Raw genomic sequence first — 25,000 nt, 5'->3', positions numbered from 1 at the left:
AACTAAGGAGCCCACGTGTGGCAACTAAGACCGGGTGCAACTAAACAAATATTAAAAAATAAATAAGTAAACGTTATTGGTTTTGTAGCACTCTGATTACTAAGTTGCATACGTTTTGAGCAATCTGTCCCTAATTCTATTTTTCCCATAAAGCCTTGTCATTTTTAGTGCACTGTTTTGCAGAACTACAGGTTTTTCAGGAAAGCATGTATCAGGTTATAGCAGAAATGCCTGTACTCAGAATGAAGCGGGGCCTCTCTTCCAACAAGCATTCTTGAGAGGTCCAGAGTTTCCCTCACAGGACAGTAGGTACCCACTTCCCTCTGAGCGCGGAACAACTTCGCAGGATACTGTGGGGCAGTTCTCTGGAGTTTGGGCACCAGAGCCCATCAAAGTTCCCCTCTTCTCTCCTCCCGCCAGACCACCAGACCACTAAGGAGAGGCTAAGTGAAAAGACCCAGAATTTTGCTGCTTACAAGCTTACAGATCTCGAGCAAGTCATTGAACCTCTGCAGGACTCAGTTTCCTCACTCTTTAAACGGGAAGGCAGTGTTTTTAAAAATCATGATTGTCGTGGTGGTGATTGTTTTTAATTTTAAAATATGCTTTTGAGGGGCTTTCCTGGCGGTCGAGTGGTTAAGACTCCGAGCTTCCACTGCAGGGGACACCGGTTCCATCCCTGGTTGGGGAACTAAGATCTGCCGCACAGTGTGGCCAAAGAAAAAGGAAAAAGAGAAAGAGAGAGAGAGAGAGAGAGAGAAATATATGCCTTTGATTGTTGCTTTGCCATTTATAGTTGTGACCTTGGACAAGTGACTTTATTTCTCTATGCGTCATCTGTAAACTAGGGGCTTTGCGAGGATTTAATGCTACCATGTATGCAAAGCACTCAGCGTAAGATGCCCGTTAAGCCCCAGAAAATTGACATTCCCATTCTGGAAGGCGGGGATTCTCGAGTTCTGATTGCAGAGGCAGAGGAACCCAGGGCTGGTGGGGAAAGCAGATGTGGCTGTGATTTCGCCAGGGACACTACAAACATCCTCCCAGCCCTGTCTTCCCCCAGAGGCCTCACCATCAGCCTGACCTCCCAGCTTGCTGGAGCCACCAAGCAGCTCTCCCTTGCCCGCGGTTGGGGGGCTGCCCCACAGCGCCGGTTCGCGAACGGACTACACTTCCCGGCGTGCACCTCGGGTCGGGGCCCCGAGGGGCAGTCCAGCTGCGGGGACCTCGTCCTGGCTTGCGTTACAGGCTCCGGGCAGTAACCACCATTCACGCAGCTACTACTTTTCGCTTTGCGAAGCGCGTCAGTCACCGTCAACCCCACCTTGGGCCGCGGCCCCCGCAGGGTCTGTGAGGAGCTCTCGGCCCTCTCCTCCTCTCCTCCTCCAGGCGTCCGGCCCACGGCGTCCCAGGGAGGGTCTGAAGCCAGGCTTATCTTCCCGGGAGAATTCCTTCGCCCACGCGCAGTCCTCACTTCGGCGCGAGGCCCGCAGCCGGGCTCTGGAAGCTGGGGGACTGGGGACCGACCAGGAAGTCGCGCTGCCGGAGACTACAACTCCCAGGCGGCACCGCGGCGCGGCGGCAGCGAGCACGTCAATCAGGCACTGCCTGCGGCCCCGGGAAGCGGCGCGGGCGGGGGCAGGGGCTGGGGCCGACCGGGAGCCCGATGCTGAGGATGGGGGCCGCCCGGCCGCCCCGCGCGTGACGAGGCCGAGGGGCGCGCCACCCCGTCCTGGGGGGGGGGCTCCGCCAGCCCCGCCTCGCCCGGCGATCGTGGCCCGGGATGCGGAGCCGGGGGCCGCCGGTGGAGCTGCGCGGGGTGAGAGGCGCGGGGAAGGGGGCTGCCTGCTTCCCTCACCCTCGTCCCCCACCGGCGGACCCCGGCAGGAATTCGGCAGCCGCGCGGCCAGGCCTTCTTAGCGCCCTGACGTTTAGGGGGGAGAGGTGAACTCGCCGCCCTTCCCCCACCCCACCCTGCCTGGACAGCTGAATCAGAGGGGACAACCCTGCCCTTTTAAAGAGGCTTTTTCTTGCTCCTGCGGAGGGCCCCCCAGCCATGGCCCCCAGGAGCCCCCTAGAACCCGCAGGGACTGCCCCACATCCTGGCCGCCGGGGCCCGCCCTCTGCATCCCGCGGGCAGCCTGTGTGAAGCGGCCTCCCGCAGCCCCTGGCCCCACCCCCATGGATGAGGAGGAGTGGGGGGCGGCGAAGGAGTGGGGCACGACCCCCGCGGGGCCCGTCTGGACCGCAGTGTTCGACTACGAGGCGGCGGGCGACGAGGAGCTGACCCTGCGGAGGGGCGACCGCGTCCAGGTGCTTTCCCAGGACTGTGCCGTGTCGGGCGACGAGGGCTGGTGGACCGGGCAGCTACCCAGCGGCCGTGTGGGCGTCTTCCCCAGCAACTACGTGGCCCCCGGCACCCCCGCCGCGCCCGCGGACCTCCAGCTGCCCCAGGAGATCCCCTTCCACGAGCTGCAGCTGGAGGAGATCATCGGCGTAGGGGGCTTTGGCAAGGTCTATCGGGCCCTGTGGCATGGCGAGGAGGTGGCGGTCAAGGCCGCCCGGCTGGACCCTGAACGGGACCCGGCAGTGACAGCAGAGCAGGTGCGCCAGGAGGCCCGGCTCTTCGGAGCCCTGCAGCACCCCAACATCATTGCCCTCAGGGGCGCCTGCCTCAGCCCCCCACACCTCTGCCTGGTGATGGAGTATGCCAGGGGGGGCGCACTGAGCAGGGTGCTGGCAGGGCGCCGGGTGCCCCCTCACGTGCTGGTCAACTGGGCTGTGCAGGTGGCCCGGGGCATGAACTACCTACACAATGATGCCCCTGTGCCCATCATCCACCGGGACCTCAAGTCCATCAACAGTAAGTGGTGTCCTCCCCCAAAAAACTTGCTTCCGTAGAACCTTGTGAGGACAAGCCTAGGTGGCGGGATGGGGACACCAGGAGACACTGCCTGGGGCAAGAAGGGGCAGCAGTATACCTTCAGGGCCAGGTGAGGCAGTCCTTGCCCCACTAAGAGAGGAAAAGGAGGCCCAGAAAGGTTGAAGGAATACCTGCCTCCTAGGCTACAGTCACAGTAGCCCAATAAATATGTATCAATGAACACTGTGACAGGCCCTGTGCTCCCTGCTGTAAATAGGACAGGTACAGTGCCTGCCCTCATGGCACTTACTGTCCAGCCACGCTGCCAGAGTCCACCAGGCAGAGACAGATATAACCTGGCCTGGAGTCGGGGTTTCTCAGTCTCAGCACTATTGACATTTGGGGCCGGATGATTGCAGGGGGCTGTCCTGTGTGATGTAGGTTACTTAGTAGCATCCTTGGCCTCTACCCGCTAGATGCCATTATCATTCTCCACCCCCCATCCCCCAGTTATGACAACCAAAAATGTCTCCAGACATTGCCAAATGTCCTCTGGAGGGCAGACTAGCCCTCAGTTGAGAACCACTTCCTGGTGTCCTCCTAGGCCTCTGCCCCAGCTAGCCAAGACACACTGGGAAAGATGAGGGAGGAGGAAAAGGGGTGTGGCTTATGTAAAAGCATCCAAGCTGTCTGGCCTGTCATAGACTTTCAAAAGTTGATTGGTTGGTTGAATGAGGTCTGGGGCCAGATGGAAGGCAAGGTTGCCCAGAACCTACATCTAGATCAAGGAGCTTCTCAGGATGTCAGATATTAATTGAGCACCTATCAAGTAGAAGCCCAACAGGGACCAAAACATCCGTGGTTTCTGCCCTTACAGCACTCACAATCATTCCCCGGATATTCATTCATTTCCCGGATATTTCCCGAGCACCTGTTGTGTACCAGGCCCTGTCCTGACCCTTAGGATACAGCAGGGAAAAAAATCCTACCTTCCTGGCTGTCCCGTCCTTCCTCTGCCTCATGTCACTCCCTTTCATTTCTGCCTTTATTTGTTCACTTTATTCTTTCGTTGGGTATTTACTGGGCCAGATCATATACTAAGCAGGAGAGATCAATAGTGAGTGGGGCCAGCATGTTCCCTCACATATCATGTGAGGGTTTTCTCTTTGTCCTCAGCCCTCACATCTCATCTGTTTCTGCTCCCGTCAGTTCTACATCTTGAAGTTTGTTTGACCCCGTCCCAGTGTTTCACGTTCGTTGCTAGGCCTCACCACCAACAGCCGCAAGCCCCTAGAATAGAGAGACGGAGTCTTCCTTACCTGACAGGCCTGGCATTCATACACTCAACAGATAGATAGCTACCAAGTGCCCAGGGTGCGCCAAGCCCTGCGCCAGCCCCAGAGAATTGAGCAAGACAGACAAATGGTCCCCATCTCCATGGATTCTGATGCTCTGACTCCTGAAATGCTGGGTAAATGGAGGCAGGACTGCCAACACGCTCCTCTTGAAGGCTGGGGTCCCTTCTCAGCCCTGCCTCACCCCTGCTGATTCACAGCCTGCCGGTGGGGTATCAGGACATGCTCCCACTCCCCCAAGTTTTTCTGTAGCCAATGCCACTTGGACAAAGGGTCGGTGGGGCTCTTAGGCCAGGGCTTCCTGCTTGGGCAATGGAACTGCTCCATGCCTGAGACAGAGGAAACAGGGCCTCCACAGTACAGCTTCCCCCGTTCAGCTTCCCCTGAGGAGCTCCTCATCTGACATCATTCATTCATTGTTTTATTCAACTAATAATTCTGAAGCAGAATTAAGTGTACTAGGTAGGCACTGTCCTGGGCTCTGGGATTACAGATGTGAACAAGCCAAGACAGATGTGAACGAGGCAAGACCCCATCTAAAAGTAGACGGGCCAGATCACATTAACCTCGGGGGCCACTGTGAGGGCTTTGGATATTTTATTCAATGTAGTAGAAGCCATTAGAGGGCCTTAAGCAGGGGTAACATAATCAGATAAATATTTTCTTAAGTGAATTGATTTAGGCCCAGCCTGAGAGATGCAGAAATAAAGTGTAAGACCATGGGGTGTTCCCTCTGTCACAGGGTCACTCCACAAACAGGAAAGTTGGTGACTCGAAAAGGGAGAACTTCTGGGAGGTAGAGTCACATGCTAGAGAGTCTCGAGAGGCTTCCAGGAGGAGGTGACATTTGAGTTGGGTTTTTTTTTGTTTGTTTTTTTTTTTTGCGCTGTACGCGGGCCTCTCACTGTTGTGGCCTCTCCCCTTGCGGAGCACAGGCTCCGGACGCGCAGGCTCAGCGGCCATGGCCCACGGGCCCAGCCGCTCCGCGGCATGTGGGATCTTCCCGGACCGGGGCACGAACCCGTGTCCCCTGCATCGGCAGGTGGACTCTCAACCGCTGCGCCACCAGGGAAGCCCTTGAGTTGGGTTTTAAAGAAGGGACAAGATTACCAACAGTGTTACCTTGGGCAGTGGTCTGAGCTCTCTAAAACTTAGTCTCTTCATCTGCCAAATGGGTATGACAGTAGAATTGCCTCATTGTTATGATGATTGGAGAAGTAGCCAGGAATGGCCAAAGATAACGGTGGAGAAATAAGGAACAATTATGGCAACATCACACACTAATAAAGAGAGCTGATGCTTTTAGAGGGGCTACTGTTGCTTCAGAAAATAAACCTTTACTACAGCCCTAGAAGGTCAATGCCATTATCATCTCCATTTAACAGAGGAGAAATCGTAGTGTTAAAAATAAAGTAAATAAGGTTATGCAACGAATAAGTGGCAGAGCTGGGATTCAAACCCCGGCAGGATACTGTACACTACCTTCTGTTTGACAGAAGGTAGTAGAATATCACGGCAGTTAAGAGATTGGACTCTGATGACAGATCTAGTTTGGGTCTTTGCCCCACCATTTTCTCTTTTTTTTTTTTGGACGCACCGTGCACCTTGCGCGATCTCAATTCCCCAACCCGGGATTGAACCCGGCGCACGACAGTGAAAGCCCGGAATCCTAACCACTAGGCCACCCGGGAACTCCCCCCACCATTTTCTAGCTGTGTGATCTCGGCCAAGTGACTTCATCTCTCTGAGCCTCAGTCTGCTAGTCAATAAAGTGGGTTGATTGCTAGTTAATTTGTATGAAGGGCTTAGCACAGTGCCTGTCATAGAATGGGCTCCTAATAAACACTAGCCATGGTTGTTATTGTTGTGAGTAATAAGCCTAGGCAGCAAGTAAGTTGGAACCATTCAGTATGCTTGGGGGATATATCAGTCAGATTTTTGTCATAATAATGCTGTGTAACAACCCTCCCACCCTCCCCAAACTTGGTGTCTTAAAACTCAGTGTCCTTTATTACGGCTCATACATTTGCAGGCCTGATGGAGGGTAAACTGATTTAGGCGGGGCTCAGCTGGAGAGGCTTTGCCCCGAGTATCTCTTATGTTCCTTGGACCAGCAGGCTAGCCGAGGCATGTTCTCATAGTGATGGCAGAAGGGCAAGAGGGCAAGCAGACATGAGAGGCCTGGGCTTGGAACTAGCATTCTGTCACTTCTGCCTCATTTTGTCAGACAAAGCAAGTCATACGGCCAACCCAGAGTAAAGGATGCGGAGATACAAAGAGCGTGACACAGAAAGGAGCAGAATTGGGGCCACGAATGCAGCTACCCACGGCAGGTGACAAAAAGGAAAGGAAAACCATCCCCTCTGCTTGTGGTTTGTAGTTGCCACTTCTGCGGTGGTAGGGAATTCAAGGCCTGGACCAAGGAGAACCAAGGCCGTGGCCATCGACATTTCACCGAGCTCCCCTGAGCCCGAGTTGGAGTCAGGAGGCCAGTGAAGTCAGGAGAAGCTCCCCAACGCCTCATGGGAGCCTGAGGCAGGGATTAGAACATGAGAAAAGCCTTCATGGTCTTCGAGGCCAGGAAAGGAGCTGCTGCAGAGGGGGGCGACCCCAGGCGGCAGGGAGAGAACAAGAAGGAGATTCCAGCTGAGGCGGGGGCAGGACACACGGGGCTGCAGCCCAGCAGGTCTGGGGTGACCCACCTTTCTTCCTATCCACAGTCCTTATTCTGGAGGCCATCGAGAACCACAACCTCGCAGATACGGTGCTCAAAATCACGGACTTCGGCCTCGCCCGCGAGTGGCACAGGACCACCAAAATGAGCGCCGCGGGGACCTACGCCTGGATGGCTCCGGAGGTTATCCGCCTCTCCCTGTTCTCCAAAAGCAGTGACGTCTGGAGGTGCTGACGGTGGGACAGGGGAGGCCTCCTGGGAAGGGCGGAGGGAGGAAGGGGGAAACGGCAGAGTGGGAGGGACGGTCTGCCACTGCAGCGGGGATCCGAGTCTGACAAAGGGGCCCGCCAGCAAGGTCAGACCATCAGACAAGCACAAAAGCAGGTGGCTGCTCTGCCAGCAGAAGTGGCAGCTGAGGAGGACTTCGATAGGTGGTCAGCACCAGAGACCCCTCAAACACCCTCCATTACACTGCCCCCACTCATCAAACAGGAAAGTGAGCCCTTTGAAGGTAACCATTCATTCATGCATTCAGCCATCCAACTGCACTGGGAGCTAGGGATACAGCAGTATATAAAAACAGACCCATTTCCTGCCCACGGGAATAACACATACCTCAGAAGCTAAAAAGGCTGTTTTTAAGTTGAAATTATACAAATAATTTTTAAAAGGTAGTAAGTTAATCCACCAGGAAAGTACTAGACAGTGTTACGAGCTAGGAGGTTGGCTGAAAAGCGCTCTGAGGGCGGAGGTGACTTTGGGAAAGGCTTTTCTGAGAAGTGGTACTTGAGCTGAGTTCTGGATGACAGGAAGGAGCCAGTCATGCAAAGTTTAGGAGAAGAGGAGGCTTTCCAGGAAGAGGGAACAGCTTCCACACAGGAGAAACTGAGGTGAGAACAAGCATGGTATGTTCCAGAAAGGAACATGTGGCTGGAGCAGGGCAGGCAAGGAGGAAAGTAGTAGGAAATGATGGAGGAGGGAGAGCCGGAGGGCCTTGCAGGTGAGGGAGTAGATCCAGGTTTATTCTAAGTGCACTGGAAAGCCATCAGAGGCATTTGTGAATGACCTGATCTGATTTAACATCGCAAAGGCTCCCTCGCCTGATGGGTTGTAGGGGACAGGAGTTGGGGCAGGAGGCCAATGAGGAGGCTGTTCATTGCCTGCGAGACCTGGTGACAGCAGAAACTCAACCTTCTACTTGCGGTGGGCAGCCAAACCCAGATCAGTCCCCGGCTGAGGCTCCAGATGGACCAAGCCGCAAAGTCATGGTATTGGGGCAGACAAGTAAGACAGGAATTCTCAACTAGAGCAGCGCAGCCCTTTGCGGGGAAGTTTAGTCTCGCTTCACATAAGGCATTCATTTATGGTCCCAGACATTTATAGAAGCCATATTTCAGTGGCAAGGAACAGAAAACCCAAAATAAAAACAAGACTGATGTTTTTGCTCTCATGTAAAAGCCCATGACTTTTACACGATATAGTACCCCCAGCATTAGGGATTGAGTCCCGTGTTAGGGTTTTTTACTGTGGTGTCACTGACATTGGGCTGGATAACTCTTCCTCGTGTGGTGCAGTCCTGTACCTTTCAGGATGTTAAGTATCCATGATTCCCAGCCACCAAATGTCAGTAGCACTCCCCAGTCATTGTGACAATCAAAACATCCCCACAGGTTTCCAGAGACGTGGGAGAGGTTGTGAGGGGAGGGTCTGGCCCCCTCCAGTTACAAGCCACTGTTACTTTTCTCCACCTTGTATAGCCTCCATTCCCAAGTCCACTTCATGGTCCAAAATGGCTGCTTGAGCTCCAGGTTTTATGTCTATATTCCAACCAGGAGGAAGGAGAAAAGAGGAAAGGGGACCCCTTCCCTTTAAGGACACTTCCTGGAAGTTACTTGCACACTACACACTCTTCTATATCCCACCGGCCAGAACCGTTGCCGTATGGGCACGCTTAGATGCAAAGGAGGATGGAAAATTATTTCAGGCAGCATTTGCCCAGCTCAAATTTACCAGTGCTGTCACTGAGAGAGGAGGGGAAGCTGTCAGCTGCATGAGGGCAGGGGTGGCGTCTATCTTATTCCAGTACCTGGAACAATGCCTGGCACACAGCAGACATTTAATAAGTGTATGTTGAATGAATGCATGGAACGGGGGAGCACGGGGATCTACTACGTGTTGGGCACTGCATGAAACAGTGATCAGGATCCAGAAGGAGAACAGTTTACTGGAGAAGATGGACACGCAGGTGATTGTAGCACAGTGATGTATGCTCTGGAATTACGTAGCCATTAAGGACGATGTCGTGGGCATCAGACAGACCTAAGTCTCAGTGTGGCTCCATCACTTACGAGCAGTGTGACTTGAAGCAAACAACTTAACCTCTCTCTGCCTGCACCTGCTCATTGGATAAAATGAGGGTCATTCCAGTGCCTTCTGCCTTACAGGACTGTTGTGAGGCCTCGAGCAGTGCTGGCCTGGAGTAAGTGCTTTATAAATATTAAATAGTGTTAACTTGTTTTTAGAGGTAAGTGCAGAGGGTTCTATGGACACATAGTGAAGGGGCCTCCAACCCAGCTTTGGAGGCTGTGGAATCAAGGAAGGCTTCCTGGTAGAGGGGGCACCTGAGTTGTGACTTAAAGGACCGTTGGGCAAAGGAAAGGGTGTTCTCGACCAAGGGAACAGCATGTGCAAAGGCCAGAGGTTAGGAAGAACAGCGTTTGTTCAACTGTTCAGCGTGGCTGCAAGATGAAGCTGGGGGTGGTACGGGGCTGAGAGTGTTTAGAGGCGAGGCTGCAGGGGTCATCAAGATCGGGGCTAAGAAGGGTGGATTTGCTCAGTGGGCATGGGGAACCCACTGAAGGTTTTCAGGCAGAAGAGAGGCAGAGCAAAGGAGAGACATCAGAGAACCAACCCCACCAGATCAGGCCGATGGAGGTCAAATCAGGTTCTTGCAGCCTCATTGGCCAGGGCTGCCTGCTGGGGGGAGGGAGGCCCACCATGGGACTGGAGGCAGGGCTGGGGTGTAGGTGAGGATTAGGGTGGGCTGTGGCATCACCCCTCCCTCTCCCCCACCTGCAGCTTCGGAGTACTGCTCTGGGAGCTGCTGACGGGTGAGGTCCCCTACCGTGAAATCGACGCCTTGGCCGTGGCATATGGTGTGGCTATGAACAAGCTGACTCTGCCCATTCCCTCCACATGCCCCGAGCCCTTTGCCCGCCTACTGGAGGGTGAGCCAGGGCCCCGTGGAGAGGGTAGGCTCAGCTAGGGGTGGCAGGGGCCCTCAGGCCCAGACCTCACTCTTTCACACCCATCCATACCTTTGGGCCCAGGAGTGAGGGACAAGGGGCTGGAACCATGGGACCATGAACAGTCTCCCCACAGTTGGCTCCATGGCCTCCAGACCTGTGTTCTGGCTAGGCCCACAGCTCTTGAGGGCAACCTGTTAGGACTCACTGGCCCTGGGATTCCTCCCTGATCCTCGATTCTACCACCAGTCAGGGAACAGGTCCCTGAGTTTCTCTCCCCAGAGTTTCACCAAGTGAAACATTGCCAGGAATTTGGCTTTGAATTCCTTCCCCTCAGCTCCGTGGGAGCTGTTTGTCCACAGTCCCTTAAAGTCCTGCGTCCACTGAGCAGGCCGACGCCCCAGAGCATGGCCACTGACATTTCCACTCCCACTGCTGTCCTCTCCACCCCCACCCCAGAATGCTGGGACCCAGACCCCCACGGGAGGCCAGATTTTGGCAGCATCCTGAAGCAACTTGAAGTCATCGAACAGTCAGCCCTGTTCCAGATGCCGCTGGAGTCTTTCCACTCGCTGCAGGAAGACTGGAAGCTGGAGATTCAACACATGTTCGATGACCTCCGGACCAAGGAGAAGGTGAAGGCAGGAGGCAAGGTGGGAGGCATGGAGCAAGATCCCTGAGTTCTGATGCCTTGGATGGGGCAGAGTCCCTTCCCCTGAGCCCAGGGGTCTGTGGGTCCATGCAGGGCCAAGGGAGCCTTTTTTGCATATTAAGAAAAGACAGCCTCCTGTTGGAAGGTTGATTTAAAAAAAAAATGGCACCCTGCACTGAAGTACTTACAAGTGACACTGCATGAGGTCTGGGACTGGCTTTGAAATCCTACAGCAAAAATGGGGAGAGAGGAGAGAAGGAAGGTGATACGTGAAAAAAGATTCGCAAAGTATAGAAAATTGTTGAAGTTGGATGATGGGTACATGGGGTGCACTTTTCTCTCCTTTTGTGGATGTTTCCCACATTGAAGACTTAAAAAATTAAAAATCAAAGAGGAAGGAAAAAAGAAAAGCCACCCCTTTCTTTGAGCTAACACAGTCCCCTGCCCTGGCACCCAGCCTGGCTAGTGAAGTGTAAGTTGGATCGTGCCCCCAATTTGCCCCACAGCAGGACAGCCCTGAGCAGGACACCAACCAGACCCAGCAGCCCTGGAGCCATCCCCAGGGGCAGAGTAGCTAAGCTCCTAGCCCCAAGGCCCTCATCTCCTCTCCAGGAGCTCCGCAGCCGCGAGGAGGAGCTGCTGCGGGCGGCGCAGGAGCAGCGGTTCCAGGAAGAGCAGCTGCGGCGGCGCGAGCAGGAGCTGGCGGAGCGCGAGATGGACATCGTGGAGCGGGAGCTGCACCTGCTCATGTGCCAGCTGAGCCAGGAGAAGCCCAGGGTCCGCAAACGCAAGGGCAACTTCAAGCGCAGCCGCCTGCTCAAGCTGCGAGAAGGCAGCAGCCACATCAGCCTGCCCTCCGGTACCCGCCCACGTCCCCCGAGCATCCCCGAGAGGCCGCTGAGAGCATCCCTGACCCGGGGGTTATCTCTTCCTTTTATTTATTTATTTTTTCAAACTTTTTTTAATTGCTAAATATATCACACCTACAGAAAATGACCAAAGAACTGTGCAGCTTAATGAGTTAGTAGAATCTCTCCCATGAAAGCAGGGAGAACCTACAGCCACCCCATATGCCTCCACACGCCCTGTCCAAACACACCCCCCTGCCACTCCCTAAGAGTAATCCCTGTCTTGACTTTTAGGGCAATCACTTCCTTACTTTTCCTTATAGTTTTATCTCCCAGCTATTTGTTTAATATCTTTTAATCTGCCTTTTTTTCCTCCTTGCCAGTAATTTGTTGAGGAACTGCATCATTTATCCTGTAGCATTTCCCACAGTCTGATTTTGCTGCTTGCATCTCCCTGGTATCTTTTAACATGTCGCTCCGTCCCCTGAATTTCCTAGAAATTGGTATTAGGTTAAACCATGTGAAATTGCTGATGTTCAGCCATTTTTGACCCACAGAAACAGAAGTTTCACATGGCTCAACCTAATAGTTGGATCTCAGGGCTTAATCAGTTTCAAGTTCAGGTTTGATTTTTTTTTTATTTTTTTAAATATTGCTTCCTAGGTAACATCAGAAGGCACATCATACTGATTTCTCTCTCTTTGTTACGAGAGATGTTAACAAGCCCTAAAGCAGTGCCTAGAATAGCACCAGCCAACAGAAATGTAATGTAAGACACATGTATAATTTTACATTTTCTAGTAGCCATATGAAAAAGGGGAAAAAGCAGGTGAAATTAACTTTAATATATTTTGTTTAGCCAAATATACCCCAAATGTTGTAGTTTCACATGTAGTCAGTACAAGAAAAATTAATGAGATATTTTACCTTCTTTTTTTCACACTAAATCTTTGAAATCCAGTGTGTATTTTATATTTACAGTGCATCTCAATCTGGGCTCTAGATTTTCATCAAAAAATCTTGACCTGCACTTAGATTTCATAAAATGTACAGTTGAAAAAGCAGATTCACATACCAAAGTTGTTCCAAACATGCTTAAATGTTTCCGATGACTGAACTGTCTGTTTTGAAGGGTAAACTTAAATTACTTACAATTAAATAAAGGTAGAACTCTCCAGTTCCTCAGCTGCACAAGCCACATTTCAAGCGCTCACTTGCCGTGTGTGGCTCATGGCCGCCATATTGGACGCTCAGGCCTAGATCCTCAGGGCAGCAGCTCTCAGACCCGAGTGTGCATCAGAGGTAACTGGGGGGCTTTTACACCGCGGTTAGATTGCTGCGCCTCACCCCCACAGTTCCTGATTAAGGGAGGGCCCAAGAATCTGCATTTCCGAGAGGTTTCCACTTGACATTGATGCTGCTGGTCTGGGAGCACACTTTGAGAACCACTGCATGAAGGAATACAAAATGGTGGCATTCCTTCTACAAAGGGAACTTCTCTTTGGCTACCCATGGAACCGTGTGCTTAGGGAAGTCTTTCTTTTCGCAGGCTTTGAACATAAGATCACAGTCCAGGCCTCTCCAACCCTGGACAAACGGAAAGGATCAGATGGGGTCAGCCCACCCGCAAGCCCCAGCATCATCCCCCGGCTGAGGGCCATTCGCCGTGAGTATCTCCCAAGGCCCTGACCAGTCAGTCAGTGAACAGACTTCTCTGAGCACATATCTTGTACCAAGCCAGAGCAGCATCAGGGGACCAGGTGGGAAGGGTCCCCTCCCTCATTCTCATGAGGGGAAACAGACAACGAGTAAACAAGCTGGTGAGCAGGATAATTTCCTGTAGTGATAAGCGCTATAAAGGAAATCAGGGAAGGGAATAAAACAGAAGAGTTGCTGTTTTTAAATCACAAGGAAGGCCTGTCAGAGAAGCTGAGGTTTGAGCAGGGACCTGCATGGTAAGGAGGAGTGACACATGCAGAGATCTGAAGGAACAGTGTCCCTGGCAGAGGGAACAGCAAAGACGGAGGCCCAGAGGCAGGAACAAGCATGGTGTGTGTATCAGCTGGGAAGGCCAACCTGGCTGGAGTAGGATGAATGGGAGAGAGAACAGTAGGCTTATGGTCAAGGGTTTGACAGGGGAGGATCACACTGGGCCTTAAGAGCTGGGATAAGGAATCTGGATTTTATTTTAAATGAGACGGGGGAGTCTCTGGAGGGCTGTGAGCGAGGCAGTGATGTGGCAAAATTAACCTTTTCCCTCTGGCCACCGTGAGGAGTAGGGATCGGAGGAGAGCAGGAGTCAAGGTGGGAGACAAGTGAGACGAGGGGGCTGGGCCAGGGCGGGGGCCTTGAAGAGGGGAGATGGTGAGTCAGCTACGTGGCAGAGGTACAGCTGTCAGGGTTTGCTGATGAGTTGAAGGGTACCCGGCCGGCTCCCCAGTCTGTTCTGCCCCATCATTCACCCCTGGCCTCGCCCCACACACCACCCGCTACACACACTTCTGTTCGGACACCTGCTTTGTGCCAGGCCCCGGCGGTCATTCTCCTGGGGGGACGCAAAGACAAATAACGACCAAACAGTGGTAGTCAGTACTAGTATCGGGGTACGTTCGATGTGCGATAGGAACAGAGGAGAGAGAGCAACTGACTCTGCAGGGAACAAGTCTGCTCCAGAACACTCCACAGGGCCTCAGCATCTGCTGTTCCCTCTGCCCGAAAGGCTCCTCTCCCTTGTATCAACTTGACTCACTCCCTCACCTCCTTCAAGTCTTTGCTCAGATTTCTCCCTCTCACACATGAGACCTTCCCTAACTCCCCAAACCCCTAACCTGCTCTATATTTCCCACAGCGCCTATCACCTTCTAGCCCCCTACCCAGATGATGTACCTGGTGTGACTCTTGTTGATCGTCTGTCTTCACCCACTGAAATGTAAACTCCTCAGGGCAGGGACTTTTTTGTTTTTTTAATATTTATTTATTTATTTGACTGCACCAGGTCTTAGTTGGGGTATGCAGGATCTTCGTTGCCCCACGTGGGATCTTTAGTTGCAGCGTGTGGGCTCTAGTTCCCTGACAAGGGATTGAACCCGGGCCCCCTGCAGTGGGAGTGTGGAGTCTTAGCCACTGGACCACCAGGGAAGTACCCAGGGCAGGGACTTTTGTCTGCTTTGACCACTGCTGTCTTCTCAGCACCTGCCACAGGGCTTGGCACATAGCAGGTGCTAGTAAACCTTTGGGAATGAATGGATGGCTGAAGGGTTAGGCTGTGAGAAGTGACGGGTGATGAAACTGAGGAAGCTGGGGCGTCGTCCTGACAGCAGTGGGGAGCTATGGAGGGATGTAGAGCAGGGAAGGGTCATGACTGGAGTTAGAGTCCAAGCTCCCTTGGGCTTCCAGGGGGAGGGTGGGACCAAGAGGGGGAGAGTAAGGCTGGGAGCTCAGCGGGGACAGACTGAGACCCACTAACCAAGTGGCTTCTCTCGGCCCAGTGACTCCTGTGGATGGCGGTGGAGGTAGCAGCAGTGGCAGCAGCAGTGGCGGCAGTGGGACGTGGGGCCGCAACAGTGGACCCCCAAAGAAGGAAGAACTGGTCGGGGGCAAGAAGAAGGGCCGGACCTGGGGGCCCAGCTCCACGCTGCAGAAGGAGCGGGCTGGAGGAGAGGAGAGGTATTGGCTACGTGGAGCCCATCCCACACCCTGTGCCTCTTCCCCAGGCCCTTGGCAGCCAGGAGGCCTATAACCCCCCATCTTTGGTGACCCCTGCAGGCTGAAGGCCCTGGGAGAAGGAAGCAAACAGTGGTCATCAAGTGCCCCCAACCTGGGCAAATCCCCCAAACACACTCCCATCACCCCAGGCTTTGCTAGCCTCAATGAGATGGGTAAGAGGGTGAGGGTGCCTTTAAAAGGGAGGGGGAAGGAATATTCCCTGGCAAAGGGGACCGTAACCCAAGGCCAAGGGGTGACCATTCCCCGGGGCTGCAAGGAGGGAGCCGGATTTCACTGGGCCAGAGGGTAGGACACATGCCTGGAATGGGAGCGGCCGGTCCCTGGGGTGTGGGGATCGTTCCCAGGAGGAGGGCGGTTTGAGGGGAGAAAGAGTCGAGAACCACGCTTAGCGGGCCTTCGTGCTCTTGCTGGAGGGGTCGTTTCATTGGGGCAACCCCTTGCCTCCAGATCCGGGGGGTGGGCCGGGGGGCCAGGCGCCTAGAGTTAAGTGAGTCGAGTGAAGTGACGGCCCTCTCCCGGTTGCAGAGGAGTTCGCGGAGGCGGACGGAGGCAGCAGCGTGCCCCCCTCGCCCTACACCACCCCGTCCTACCTCACGGTGCCGCTGCCCAGCCAGCCCTCCCCCGGGGCGCGGGCGCCGTGGGAGCCGACGCCGCCCGCCCGGCCCGGGCACGGCTCCCGGCGGCGCTGCGAGCTCGCGCTGCTGGGCTGCGCCACGCTGCTGGGCGCCGTGGGCCTGGGCGCCGACGTGGCCGAGGTGCGCTCGGCCAACGGCGAGGAGCCGCGGAGCTGGCTCGATGGCCTCTTCTTCCCCCGCGGCGGCCGCTTCCCGCGGGGCCTCAGCCCACCCGGGCGCTCCCCGAGCCGCCGCGATGACGCGGCCCCCGGCCCGGGCCTGGCGCCCTCGGCCACCCTCGTGTCGCTGTCGTCCGTGTCCGACTGCAACTCCACGCGTTCGCTGCTGCGCTCCGACAGCGACGAGGCCGCGCCGGCCGCGCCCTCCCCGCCGCCCTCCCCACCCCCGCCCGCGCCCAGCACCAACCCCCTGGTGGACCTGGAGCTGGAGAGCTTCAAGAAGGACCCCCGCCAGTCACTCACGCCCACCCATGTCACGGCCGCGCGCGCTGTGAGCCGCGGGCACCGGAGGACGCCGTCAGACGGGGCGCTGGGGCAGCGGGGGGCGCCCGAGCCCACCGGCCCTGGCCCTGGTGAGTGAGGCTCCTCCACGCGCCCACGGCGCAGAAAAAGGCCCATCTCCCGTGCCCCCGCCAAACACCTGTGTCCCAGCCCAGCGATGACCCCCTGGATGCTAAGGCATCCTCCTCCTGCTTAGCACGGGGAGGAAGGGTCTGTGTCCCCATGGCCCCCACTGCTTTGTGAGGAATTGTGAGTCCCTGGGTGATTGAGACGCAGGATGAAGTAGGGGTGGCAAACTCTAAGGCCTACAGGGGCCAGGCAGGTGACATTAATGGCAACAACAATTACTAGAGCTAACACCCATGTGCTATGCCCTGTTCTATATAGTTTACTAACTCACAAAGATGATCAGAACAGATAGGAGCTAAGGGCTTCCTATCAGGCACTGTGCTACTTGTTCTACAATTACTGTTATCATTTTATTTAATCCTCACCTATGTAGCGAGGTGCTGTCATCCCCATTCACAGACAGCAACATGCCTGAGGAGTCTCTGTGGGTCTTCGTGAACCTGGCCCAGTGTCAGAGAGGTGCGAGGGATGAGGGCTTTGTCTAGAGTAGCAGCAAGGAAATGGGCTCTGAAAGATAAAGGACTGTGCCCAGAGTTGCACCCAGATGATTGAGCAGTTGGGGGGCCGGCGGGGAGAGTGGCTAGGTAAAGGTCCAAACCCTGCTGGAAAGTGGGCCCAACAAAATCAGCAGATTTTTCAAGAGAAGTCAAATTCCAATTTTCATGTAAATGCTCCTGGCTTTTAAACACCACCCTCTGGCCCATGCCACTCACATCATCTGATCCTCTCTTACCAGGCCCTCGAGATCCTCTGGACTTCCCCCGCCTGCCCGACCCCCAGGGTCTGTTTCCCACCCGCCGTCGGCCCCCCGAGTTCCCTGGCCGTCCCACCACCCTGACCTTCGCCCCACGACCCCGGCCAGCCGCCAGCCGTCCCCGCCTGGACCCCTGGAAACTGGTCTCCTTTGGCCAGACACTCAGCATCTCTCCTCCCAGCAGGCCGGACACTCCGGAGAGCCCCGGGCCCCCCAGCATGCAGCCCACGCTGCTTGACATGGATATGGAGGGGCAGAGCCAGGACAGCACAGTGCCCCTGTGTGGGGCCCACGGCTCCTGCTGAGGCCTGCCCACCACCGCCCGCCTGGGCAGCCATGAATGTAGCGCCCCAGGCCCCGCCCCAGCCCGCCATGCCACAAGGCAGGGGAGGCCCTGGGCAGGATACTCACTCTATTTATTGGGGAAGGGGGGGAGGGAGGGCAATTAATTTATTCCTTTGTACCCCGGGGTGGGGGGGGCCCTGTGCCTGCCCTGCGGTGGGGGGAGGGTGGGCAGGGATACTCAGGGACAGGGCATCATGGGGGATTCGGCACAAAATGCAGCATTAAAGGTAACCCCTGCCCCCTACCATACTTGGCTGTGTGTCTTTCCCTGTGCCGGGCCCTGATCCTAGATCATCCCCAGTGGGACACACACACACCCCCCCCATGCTGCCAGGCCTCTCTGGATCTCCGAGGTCCAGGGGTTGAAGTCCAGGCCCATGTCCCCGCCCGGGCCCCTGCAAGGATACCACACGGAGAGGTTATGGTCACCAGCAACAAGTGCTTTACCAGCAAACACATGAGTCGGGAAGTTACATGGTGAGGTGGGGGGCAGTGGGGGTAGGGACAGTCCCCCCAAGTTGGCCTCAGCCAGTGACACCCCGGGACGCAGCCCCAGCCCCACTGTCTTCCCGCTGGAGGCTGCAACGGTTCATCTTCAGCTGAGTCAGCTGGATGTAGCGTAGGACGTTGGTGTCTGCAGGGGAGGTGGGCAGGGCATTATCTGCGTGTCCTGGGGCAGCAGGTGACATCTGCACCACCTCGGCTCACACGTCATGGTCCCCGGCCTTCGGCGCCACCCCCCCCGCCACGGCTGGTAGAGCCAGAGCCCTTCTCCCAAAGCCCCAACCGAGCAAGCAGAACAGGGTGTGTCACACGTCCACACTTCTGCATCTGCTGTGCCCTCTGCCAGGCATGCCTCTTCTCAGAGACTCCTGTCACACTTCTTGCCCTCCAGCGACATCTGTAAGAAGTCTGTTCTCTCCAAACTGCTCAGCAGGAAAACTCACCCTGCCCCTGCTCCCATACCCTGTTGTCATGCACCTGCTGTGCTCCCTTCAGTGGCTCCTGACACAGAACTGAGTATTGTGTCTGCCGCCACCCCACCGCACACACACCCTATGACCCCTCACGGGGCAAGGAACAAGCCTCCAACTCCGCCAACCCCGCCCCCTGCCAATCTCCTGGCACTGCCAGGAAACAGGTGAATGAATAGGTGAGTGTGTGAACAGGTTAGTGAGTGAGCAGATGAATTAATTCACGGGGAGGGGGAAATGGCGATGGGGGAGGGGGTTGTGAGTGGCCAGGGAAGTGGCTGAGTAGGTGAATGGGAAGCAGCAGCACGGGCTCCTGACGGAACAGGTGAGAGGTGGTTGGGTGAACGCCAGAGGAACGAGGGGTGAGTGGGCGCGAACGAAGGGCAGGTGAGTGGAGGAGTGGGTGTGCAAGGAGTAGAGAGATGGGTGGAGGCCGGACGTGGGGTAAGGGGTACAGCATTCATTGAAGCAGCTCTGCCCGGATCCTCCTGCCCTTGTTCCCTCCTCTCTAGCCCCTTTCCCTGCTCCCTCCCCGGCCCCTCACCTGTGGGTTCGCGGCTGCGGGCCTCCTGCAGGTAGCGCAGAGCGCGTGCATAGTCGCCCAGGTGGTAGAAGGCAATGCCGGCGCGGTAGGTCGCCTTGAAGTTGCCCTGCTGCTTCTCCAGCACCTTGAGACAGTACTCGCGCACCCGCCCGTAGTTCACCAGCTCCGACTGCAGCAGGCAGGCTGCGGGGCACCACGACCGACACTCGCAGGGCCTGTCGACACCCCAGGCCTCACCTGACCGCGAGGAGCCTGGCCTTCAGGCTGCGGAGGACCCCTTCCCTTTCCCACGGCTGAACCCGGCCGAAGGGATTGCTCAGGCCACCGGGGGCCGCCAAGCTTCTGACCAATCAAGACAGAATCAATCTGCACCGCCGCTAGAGGGCGCGAGAAACACAGACAGGGGCTCACAGGTGCTTAGCTGGGAGGTGTCTGTAGGGGAGAGTACTAAGGGTGATCTCAGAGGTGAGGGATGGGTCCTTGAATGGCTCATCCAAGGTAGGTTTTTCTCACCTGAGGTTCGCAGGTCGCAGCCCAAAGCCCATTTCCTGCATCCCAGCTCCTTCCATTCCCTGTGGCCCCCTAGACTCCCAACCCCTCTTCCTGATCAAGTTCTGAGGTCTCCCACCACAGACCCCAGCCCTAGCCCCTTGAAGCCTCCAGGCCCCCCAAGTCTTGACTAGTGCCTCTCACGTCCCACCCCTCTCACATATGCACCCTCTGCGCTCCCCGACGGCCCCGTACCAGTGAGAGAGTCATAACATTCCACCTCCGTGTTCTCCACCAGGCGCCGCTGATCCTCGCTGAGGCGCGCTGGCCCTTGGCTGGTGGCGGGCCCGGGGGCGGGGGCGGGCAGGCCTCCAGGGCGGGCCCCCTGCGCCGCCTTCAGTTGCAGCAGTGCCCGATGATACTTGCCGATGGCTTCCCGGAACTTCTTCTCTCGGTAGCAGCGCTGACCCTCCGCCTTAAAAGCCACGGCGGCCCGCAGGCTGCTGTCGAGAGCCGCACCCAGGCCCCCCGACGGCTCTGGGGCAGGACCGGACCGAGCCGACCCATGGCGGGGGCTGGGGCCCGGCGGGGAAAGGGCGGGAGGCGGGCACGGCGGAGGCTCTGGGGCAGCGCTGAGCATCAGCACCGGGGACAGCGCGCCGCGCTGCATTGTGGGAAACTCCTGCGGCCGCCGCTGCAGCTACCGCATCGCCCCCCCCCCGCCGCGGGGCTGGTCCCCATTCTTTCTCCGCCCCCGCACCTCCGGTAGCCGACTCCGGCTGCCCCCTATGGGTCTAGAGAAACCCCTCAAGACTTCCCCACTCCTACAAATCCCTTCTTCCCACTCCCCTTACCCTCCCAACCCTCCTGCTTGCTCTCCTCTCCCATGCCCAAAGCTCCTAAACCTTTCTCGAAGGAAAGAACAAGTCTGGGAGAAAGAGCAGGAAGATAACAACCTCGTGGAAGGCTGGTTTTCAGACCGCTAGGCGTTTGGCATATTGGATAAGAACACAGGCTATGGACTCAAGCTGCCCAGATTCAAATACCTGCTTATTTTCTCACTAGTTGTATGACTTAGATAAATCACCTGAATTACCTGGAACTCTGTATCCTCATCAGTAACATGGGACTATGATAGCAACTTTGGAACCCATTCATTTATCTATGCAACACACATTCACTGATATCTTTCTGCACCCAACTCTGGGGCTGGGTGATGCTGGGACATAGCAGGGACTGAGAGAGCCTCAGATTCTACCCTCACTGGGTCCCTAGGGAAGTGGGGAGACAGACCAATGACCAGACAGTGGCAGCCCAGAGTGGGCTAGCCTGGGAAGTACAGGCAGCGGGGTGGGGGCTGGGACGCGGGAAGCACAACAGGCTCTGACGGCCCAGAGGAGGTACCCAGCATAGGCTGAAGTGGTGAGTGAAGACTTCCTAGAGGAGGGGAGAACTCGATGCACAAGAGAGATCTGCTTCTTGACCTTATCGAGCTCACTGTCTGGGTAGGGAAGCCAGTGGGAAAGCAGTCAAGTGACAGCCCAGAGTGAGGATCACAATAATAAAAGAGTGTAGAGAAGGAAATATGAGAGGCTTTCGAGAGAAAAACTGAGGGTGAATGATTGTCCTTCAACACTCCTTAGCCGCTTACTCAGTGGTGGGACCTTGGCCAAGCTCCTTGGTCTTCCTCCGCCTTCCTTCTGTGTAACAGGGAGGTAACAAGTGAGCTTACTTCAGAGTAGCTGTAGGAACTGAATTATATTATGCAGGTAAAGCACAGGGCCTGGTACAGTAACGGGCAAATAACAGCCAGTGTTTCTTATCGTCCATGAGACTGTGAGATATGTGATCGTAAGTGCCTGACTCTGAGTCGGCACCCACATATAGTTGTTGAATAAATGAGTAACTATGTGTTAGCACCATTACCTTCCCCCCCCCCCCACACACACACACCCTATAGTTGTTGAATAAATGAGTAACTATGTGTTAGCACCATTACCTTCCCCCCCCCCCACACACACACACACCCAAGACCCTAGCTGGAGTCTCATTCCCAAGCACCAAGCCTGCATTTCCACTGTCCCCTCCCCCTCCCACTGCACATCCTTCCCCCGGAGGTCCCATGGCAGTTCCCACCCAACAGGTCCAAACCTGAACATGACACCTTTCATCCCAACTGCAGCATCTGCTTCTATATTTTATTGGACTTTGCTGAGTCTCTCCCTGATCCCCGATCCTCCAAACTTGAACACCTCAGTGGTGAAAACTTCCTCCTCTCTGCACCTCCAAACCCAGGCTTGGTTAAGAGTCTAATATTCCCGAGACTGGATTCCAGAACAGCATTGGTCACCTTTCTGCACCTCGGGCATGTTTTTGTTTTAATTAAAAACTTGGAAACCCACTGATTCAGAACAATTATTTTCTGAGCACCTACCAAATGGCTAGGTGCTAGGGGCTCGGTAGAAACAGGGGACAACTGTATCTCACAATCCTGCTAGGATGCAAAGCAGGCACATTCGTAACACCTACTAAGTGTCAGACACGGTCCTAAAGCTTTAGGTTTATGTTAACTCACATCCGCATCACACCGCCAAGAGGTCTGTACTATATTATACCTACCGACACTGTGGCACTTCAGAGGTTAAGTAAATCAGATTCCATTTAACAAACTCTTGCTATCAAAGGCCCATACTATCACAAACCGATGACCCTCACAGGCCAGTGTATGTGATGTGTTAGATTTGTGCAACCGTTAAAAATATTGAATTAGTTGTCATCATTAGAAGAGCAGAGATATTTATGGAATCACAGATTTTCAGCTTCCTTCGTGAACAAAATCTGAAAATCTGGCAACATCAAGGTAGCTAGCATTCCTCACGACTAGGACAGGCATTCTCAGTTTCTCACAGTCGCCATTGCTCCTAGCTTCTCCCCAACCCGAAGACCGAGTTTCCTTCGCTTGCGTTGCGATTTTCATCTCAGCATCCCTATCTAACTCCCGCAAGCGTTTGCGTTAGGGATCCCCGTTTTATCCCGCTCAGCGGCGCTTGCGGTAGCCCGCCACTGCCCCCTGGCGGCGGAGGCCAGAATTCTCATCGCGTCTCCCAGCAGTCATTAAGGTACTTGGTGAGAACATCCAATCAGGTGGGTGAGAGGCCCGGGAAGTGACCAATCAAAAGCGAGAGAGGGGCCAGAATTCGACCACTGAGGGTAGAGAGCGCTCGGAATAAAAAACTCTTTTATTGAAGTGGGAGACAGACGCACAAAGAGAGTCTTTTTTTGCTGGGGTCTCGGGGCTCAGGGAGGCCCGGCCGGGGGGTGGCGGAGCAAGCGGGCGGCGGCGAGGCTGGTGCCCTGGCGTTGGGGCCGCGCGTACTTGAGGAAGATGGCGGCGAGGCCGGGCGCAGGGCCTCGGAGCGCGGCGCGGACCATACACGGCTCGACCGGAACCAGCTCCGCCCGGCTGCGGCGGAGAGACGGCGAAACAGAGATGGGGCAGGGGTAGCGGGGAATAGGAGACGACCTGGTCCTCGGAGCTTGGGGCTCGAGGCTGAGAAGACAAGCTGACTTGGGTCCCCGAGGACTTCTCAGGAGTTCTCTCGAGGTCGGACACGCGTTCCATCATCTAGAGTGACTGGAGGGCGCTGAGGAGGGGCAGACCCCCTACTGCTCCCTCAGAGCGCGGCTATGGGAGAGCCAGGACCCGCGGAGAGGGAAGGACTGGGGCTGAGGATGGGCAGACAGACATCCAGCTCTACCCTAGGGCACGGGCTGGAGGAAAAGATGATTTACGCTGCCCCGCGGTGGCATGGTTAACAAGGAGATGAGGGACTCCAGCAGCTAAAGGGACACCAACCAATTCGTGGCCAGGAAGGGAGCTAAGGGACTCGAGGCCGGCAGACCTCTCGTTCTCAACCCTGGAACGCAGTTAGAGCATCTTCTGGGCCTGAGGAGATCCTATTTTTCACCCTGGGGCAAGGTTAAGGGCCCCCACATCTGAACAACACCCCAGTCTCTCAGACACCCCCAGAGAAAAGCAAATGGGAACCCCCAGACGAGGCAGACACACCATTCTCTCTCGCACCCAGCAAACAAGTCTAGCCCCACCCCAGACCCCAGACCCCCGCACACACACCTAATTGTCTCACATTCTCTGAGCCGGTAAAGACGGCGACCAAGAAGGTAGGCCCTGAAGCCACAGAGACCCTCCGCCGCGGCCATACCTGTAAAGCGCCGGCTCGGGCCCGGAACCCGCCCCGTGGAGCACCCGGTGTGCCAGGCTCAGCGCTGCAGCGGCACGGCGACCCGGCTCCCAGCCTGCTGCCTCGGCCTCCAGCAGAGACAGTTCCAGGAAGTAAGTGGCAAGTAGCAACACCTGCCATTGTGGCGGGGAGAAATCAAGTCACGCCCCTTCCCGCGCAGGCCACGCCCCTAGCCGCGCAGGCCACGCCCCTGCCCCGCGCACCTGTGGGCCGCTCCGGGCCAGCGCAGCAAGCAGCCCGAGGCAAAGTAGTGGGCCCGGGTGGTGCAGCCGGAAATCCAAGCGGCTCAGGATGCGGCGCTCCGCGCACAGAAGCTCGGCCCTCGAGAAGGAGCCATCGCCCAGGAGGCAGAGGGAGGCGGGCTGGGAATTGGGGGGAAAGAGGTGGAGGAATCTTGAACCCCGGCTCGTTACTCCCTGCCCTTGAGCTCCTGGGATCGGTTCAGTCCCTGTTCTGGACCTCAGTTTCCTGGTCTGTAAAATGGGGCCATTGATTTCTTGTCTGGAAATCGTGGGAAGCAGAGGCTTCAGAGTCAGATAGACTTGCGTTCCCGAGCTCAAACCCTACCATCTACTCTCTATGTGACATGGACATCCACTGAAGCTCTCTGAGATTCAGTTTCTTCATCCATAAAACGGAGATGTTACTCCCTACTTCACCAGGCAGTTCTGATAAAGCACTGAGTTTATGCATGTTAACTATAACTACTCAAGAAGGACTATATCTACTATAACTATTCAAGACTGAGTTCAAGTCCCAAATGCTTGCCTTTGGGCAAATGTCTTCCTCTCTGTGGGCCTCAGTCTCTTCCTCTGTTAAAGGGACACACTGGTAGCCTCTACCACAGACAGACGTGCTGGGTGGGATTCCAAGAGTAGGTAAAGTGCTCGCTTGGCACACAGTAGGCGTTTAATTTGTGATGCGGCGAGGAAGGGCTCCACGCTCCCAAGTCCCGCCCCGGGAGTACCTCTGGAAGCACGCACTCTTCCATTTTGCACGCCACGA

General features: G+C 55.8%; 3 protein-coding genes across 3 annotated transcripts; 1 reads left to right on the top strand and 2 right to left on the bottom strand.

Moving 5' to 3' along the window:
- The first annotated feature begins 1,680 nt into the window (after positions 1–1,680).
- On the top strand, positions 1,681–17,802 carry MAP3K10 (mitogen-activated protein kinase kinase kinase 10). The gene is made up of 10 exons (XM_024132740.3): positions 1,681–2,863; positions 6,939–7,119; positions 9,971–10,119; positions 10,597–10,772; positions 11,402–11,648; positions 13,187–13,303; positions 15,126–15,303; positions 15,403–15,515; positions 15,889–16,569; positions 17,364–17,802. Exons 1-10 carry the CDS (start codon positions 2,182–2,184, stop codon positions 17,684–17,686), a joined length of 2,847 nt encoding a protein of 948 aa, XP_023988508.1. The 5' UTR covers positions 1,681–2,181; the 3' UTR covers positions 17,687–17,802.
- Positions 17,803–18,145: 343 nt separating this feature from the next.
- TTC9B (tetratricopeptide repeat domain 9B) lies at positions 18,146–20,411 on the bottom strand. Its single transcript, XM_007128075.1, has 3 exons — positions 19,989–20,411; positions 19,245–19,427; positions 18,146–18,360 (listed from the first exon to the last, which is right to left on the bottom strand). The coding sequence occupies exons 1-3, from the start codon at positions 20,401–20,403 to the stop codon at positions 18,251–18,253; spliced, it is 708 nt and encodes a 235-aa protein (XP_007128137.1). The 5' UTR covers positions 20,404–20,411; the 3' UTR covers positions 18,146–18,250.
- Positions 20,412–22,967: 2,556 nt separating this feature from the next.
- CCNP (cyclin P) lies at positions 22,968–24,992 on the bottom strand (the record flags this gene model as incomplete). The annotated part of the gene is made up of 4 exons (XM_028487287.2): positions 22,968–23,196; positions 23,957–24,108; positions 24,199–24,357; positions 24,963–24,992. Coding segments are annotated over 4 exons (507 nt in total), but the record flags the coding sequence as incomplete, so codon positions are not given.
- Between the last annotated feature and the right edge of the window lie 8 nt (positions 24,993–25,000).

The sequence above is a fragment of the Physeter macrocephalus genome, unplaced genomic scaffold (assembly GCF_002837175.3).
Source record: "Physeter macrocephalus isolate SW-GA unplaced genomic scaffold, ASM283717v5 random_1698, whole genome shotgun sequence".
Classification (NCBI taxonomy): Eukaryota; Metazoa; Chordata; class Mammalia; order Artiodactyla; family Physeteridae; genus Physeter; species Physeter macrocephalus.
Note: the sequence above shows the minus strand (reverse complement) of the source record. Positions and strands in the feature narration are given on the sequence as shown.

What these genes read in the sequence shown, in the direction of transcription:
- MAP3K10 (XM_024132740.3), top strand. Translation starts at nt 2,182, where the DNA reads ATGGATGAGGAGGAGTGGGGGGCGGCGAAGGAGTGGGGCACGACCCCC. An exon ending in CTTTGCCCGCCTACTGGAGG is followed by an intron (nt 10,120 to 10,596) that starts GTGAGCCAGGGC and finishes CCCCCACCCCAG; the next exon opens with AATGCTGGGACCCAGACCCC. An exon ending in TGCTAGCCTCAATGAGATGG is followed by an intron (nt 15,516 to 15,888) that starts GTAAGAGGGTGA and finishes TCCCGGTTGCAG; the next exon opens with AGGAGTTCGCGGAGGCGGAC.
- TTC9B (XM_007128075.1), bottom strand. Translation starts at nt 20,403, where the DNA reads ATGCAGCGCGGCGCGCTGTCCCCGGTGCTGATGCTCAGCGCTGCCCCA. An exon ending in ATGTTATGACTCTCTCACTG is followed by an intron (nt 19,428 to 19,988) that starts GTACGGGGCCGT and finishes GGTGCCCCGCAG; the next exon opens with CCTGCCTGCTGCAGTCGGAG. An exon ending in CCGCAGCCGCGAACCCACAG is followed by an intron (nt 18,361 to 19,244) that starts GTGAGGGGCCGG and finishes CCTCCCCTGCAG; the next exon opens with ACACCAACGTCCTACGCTAC.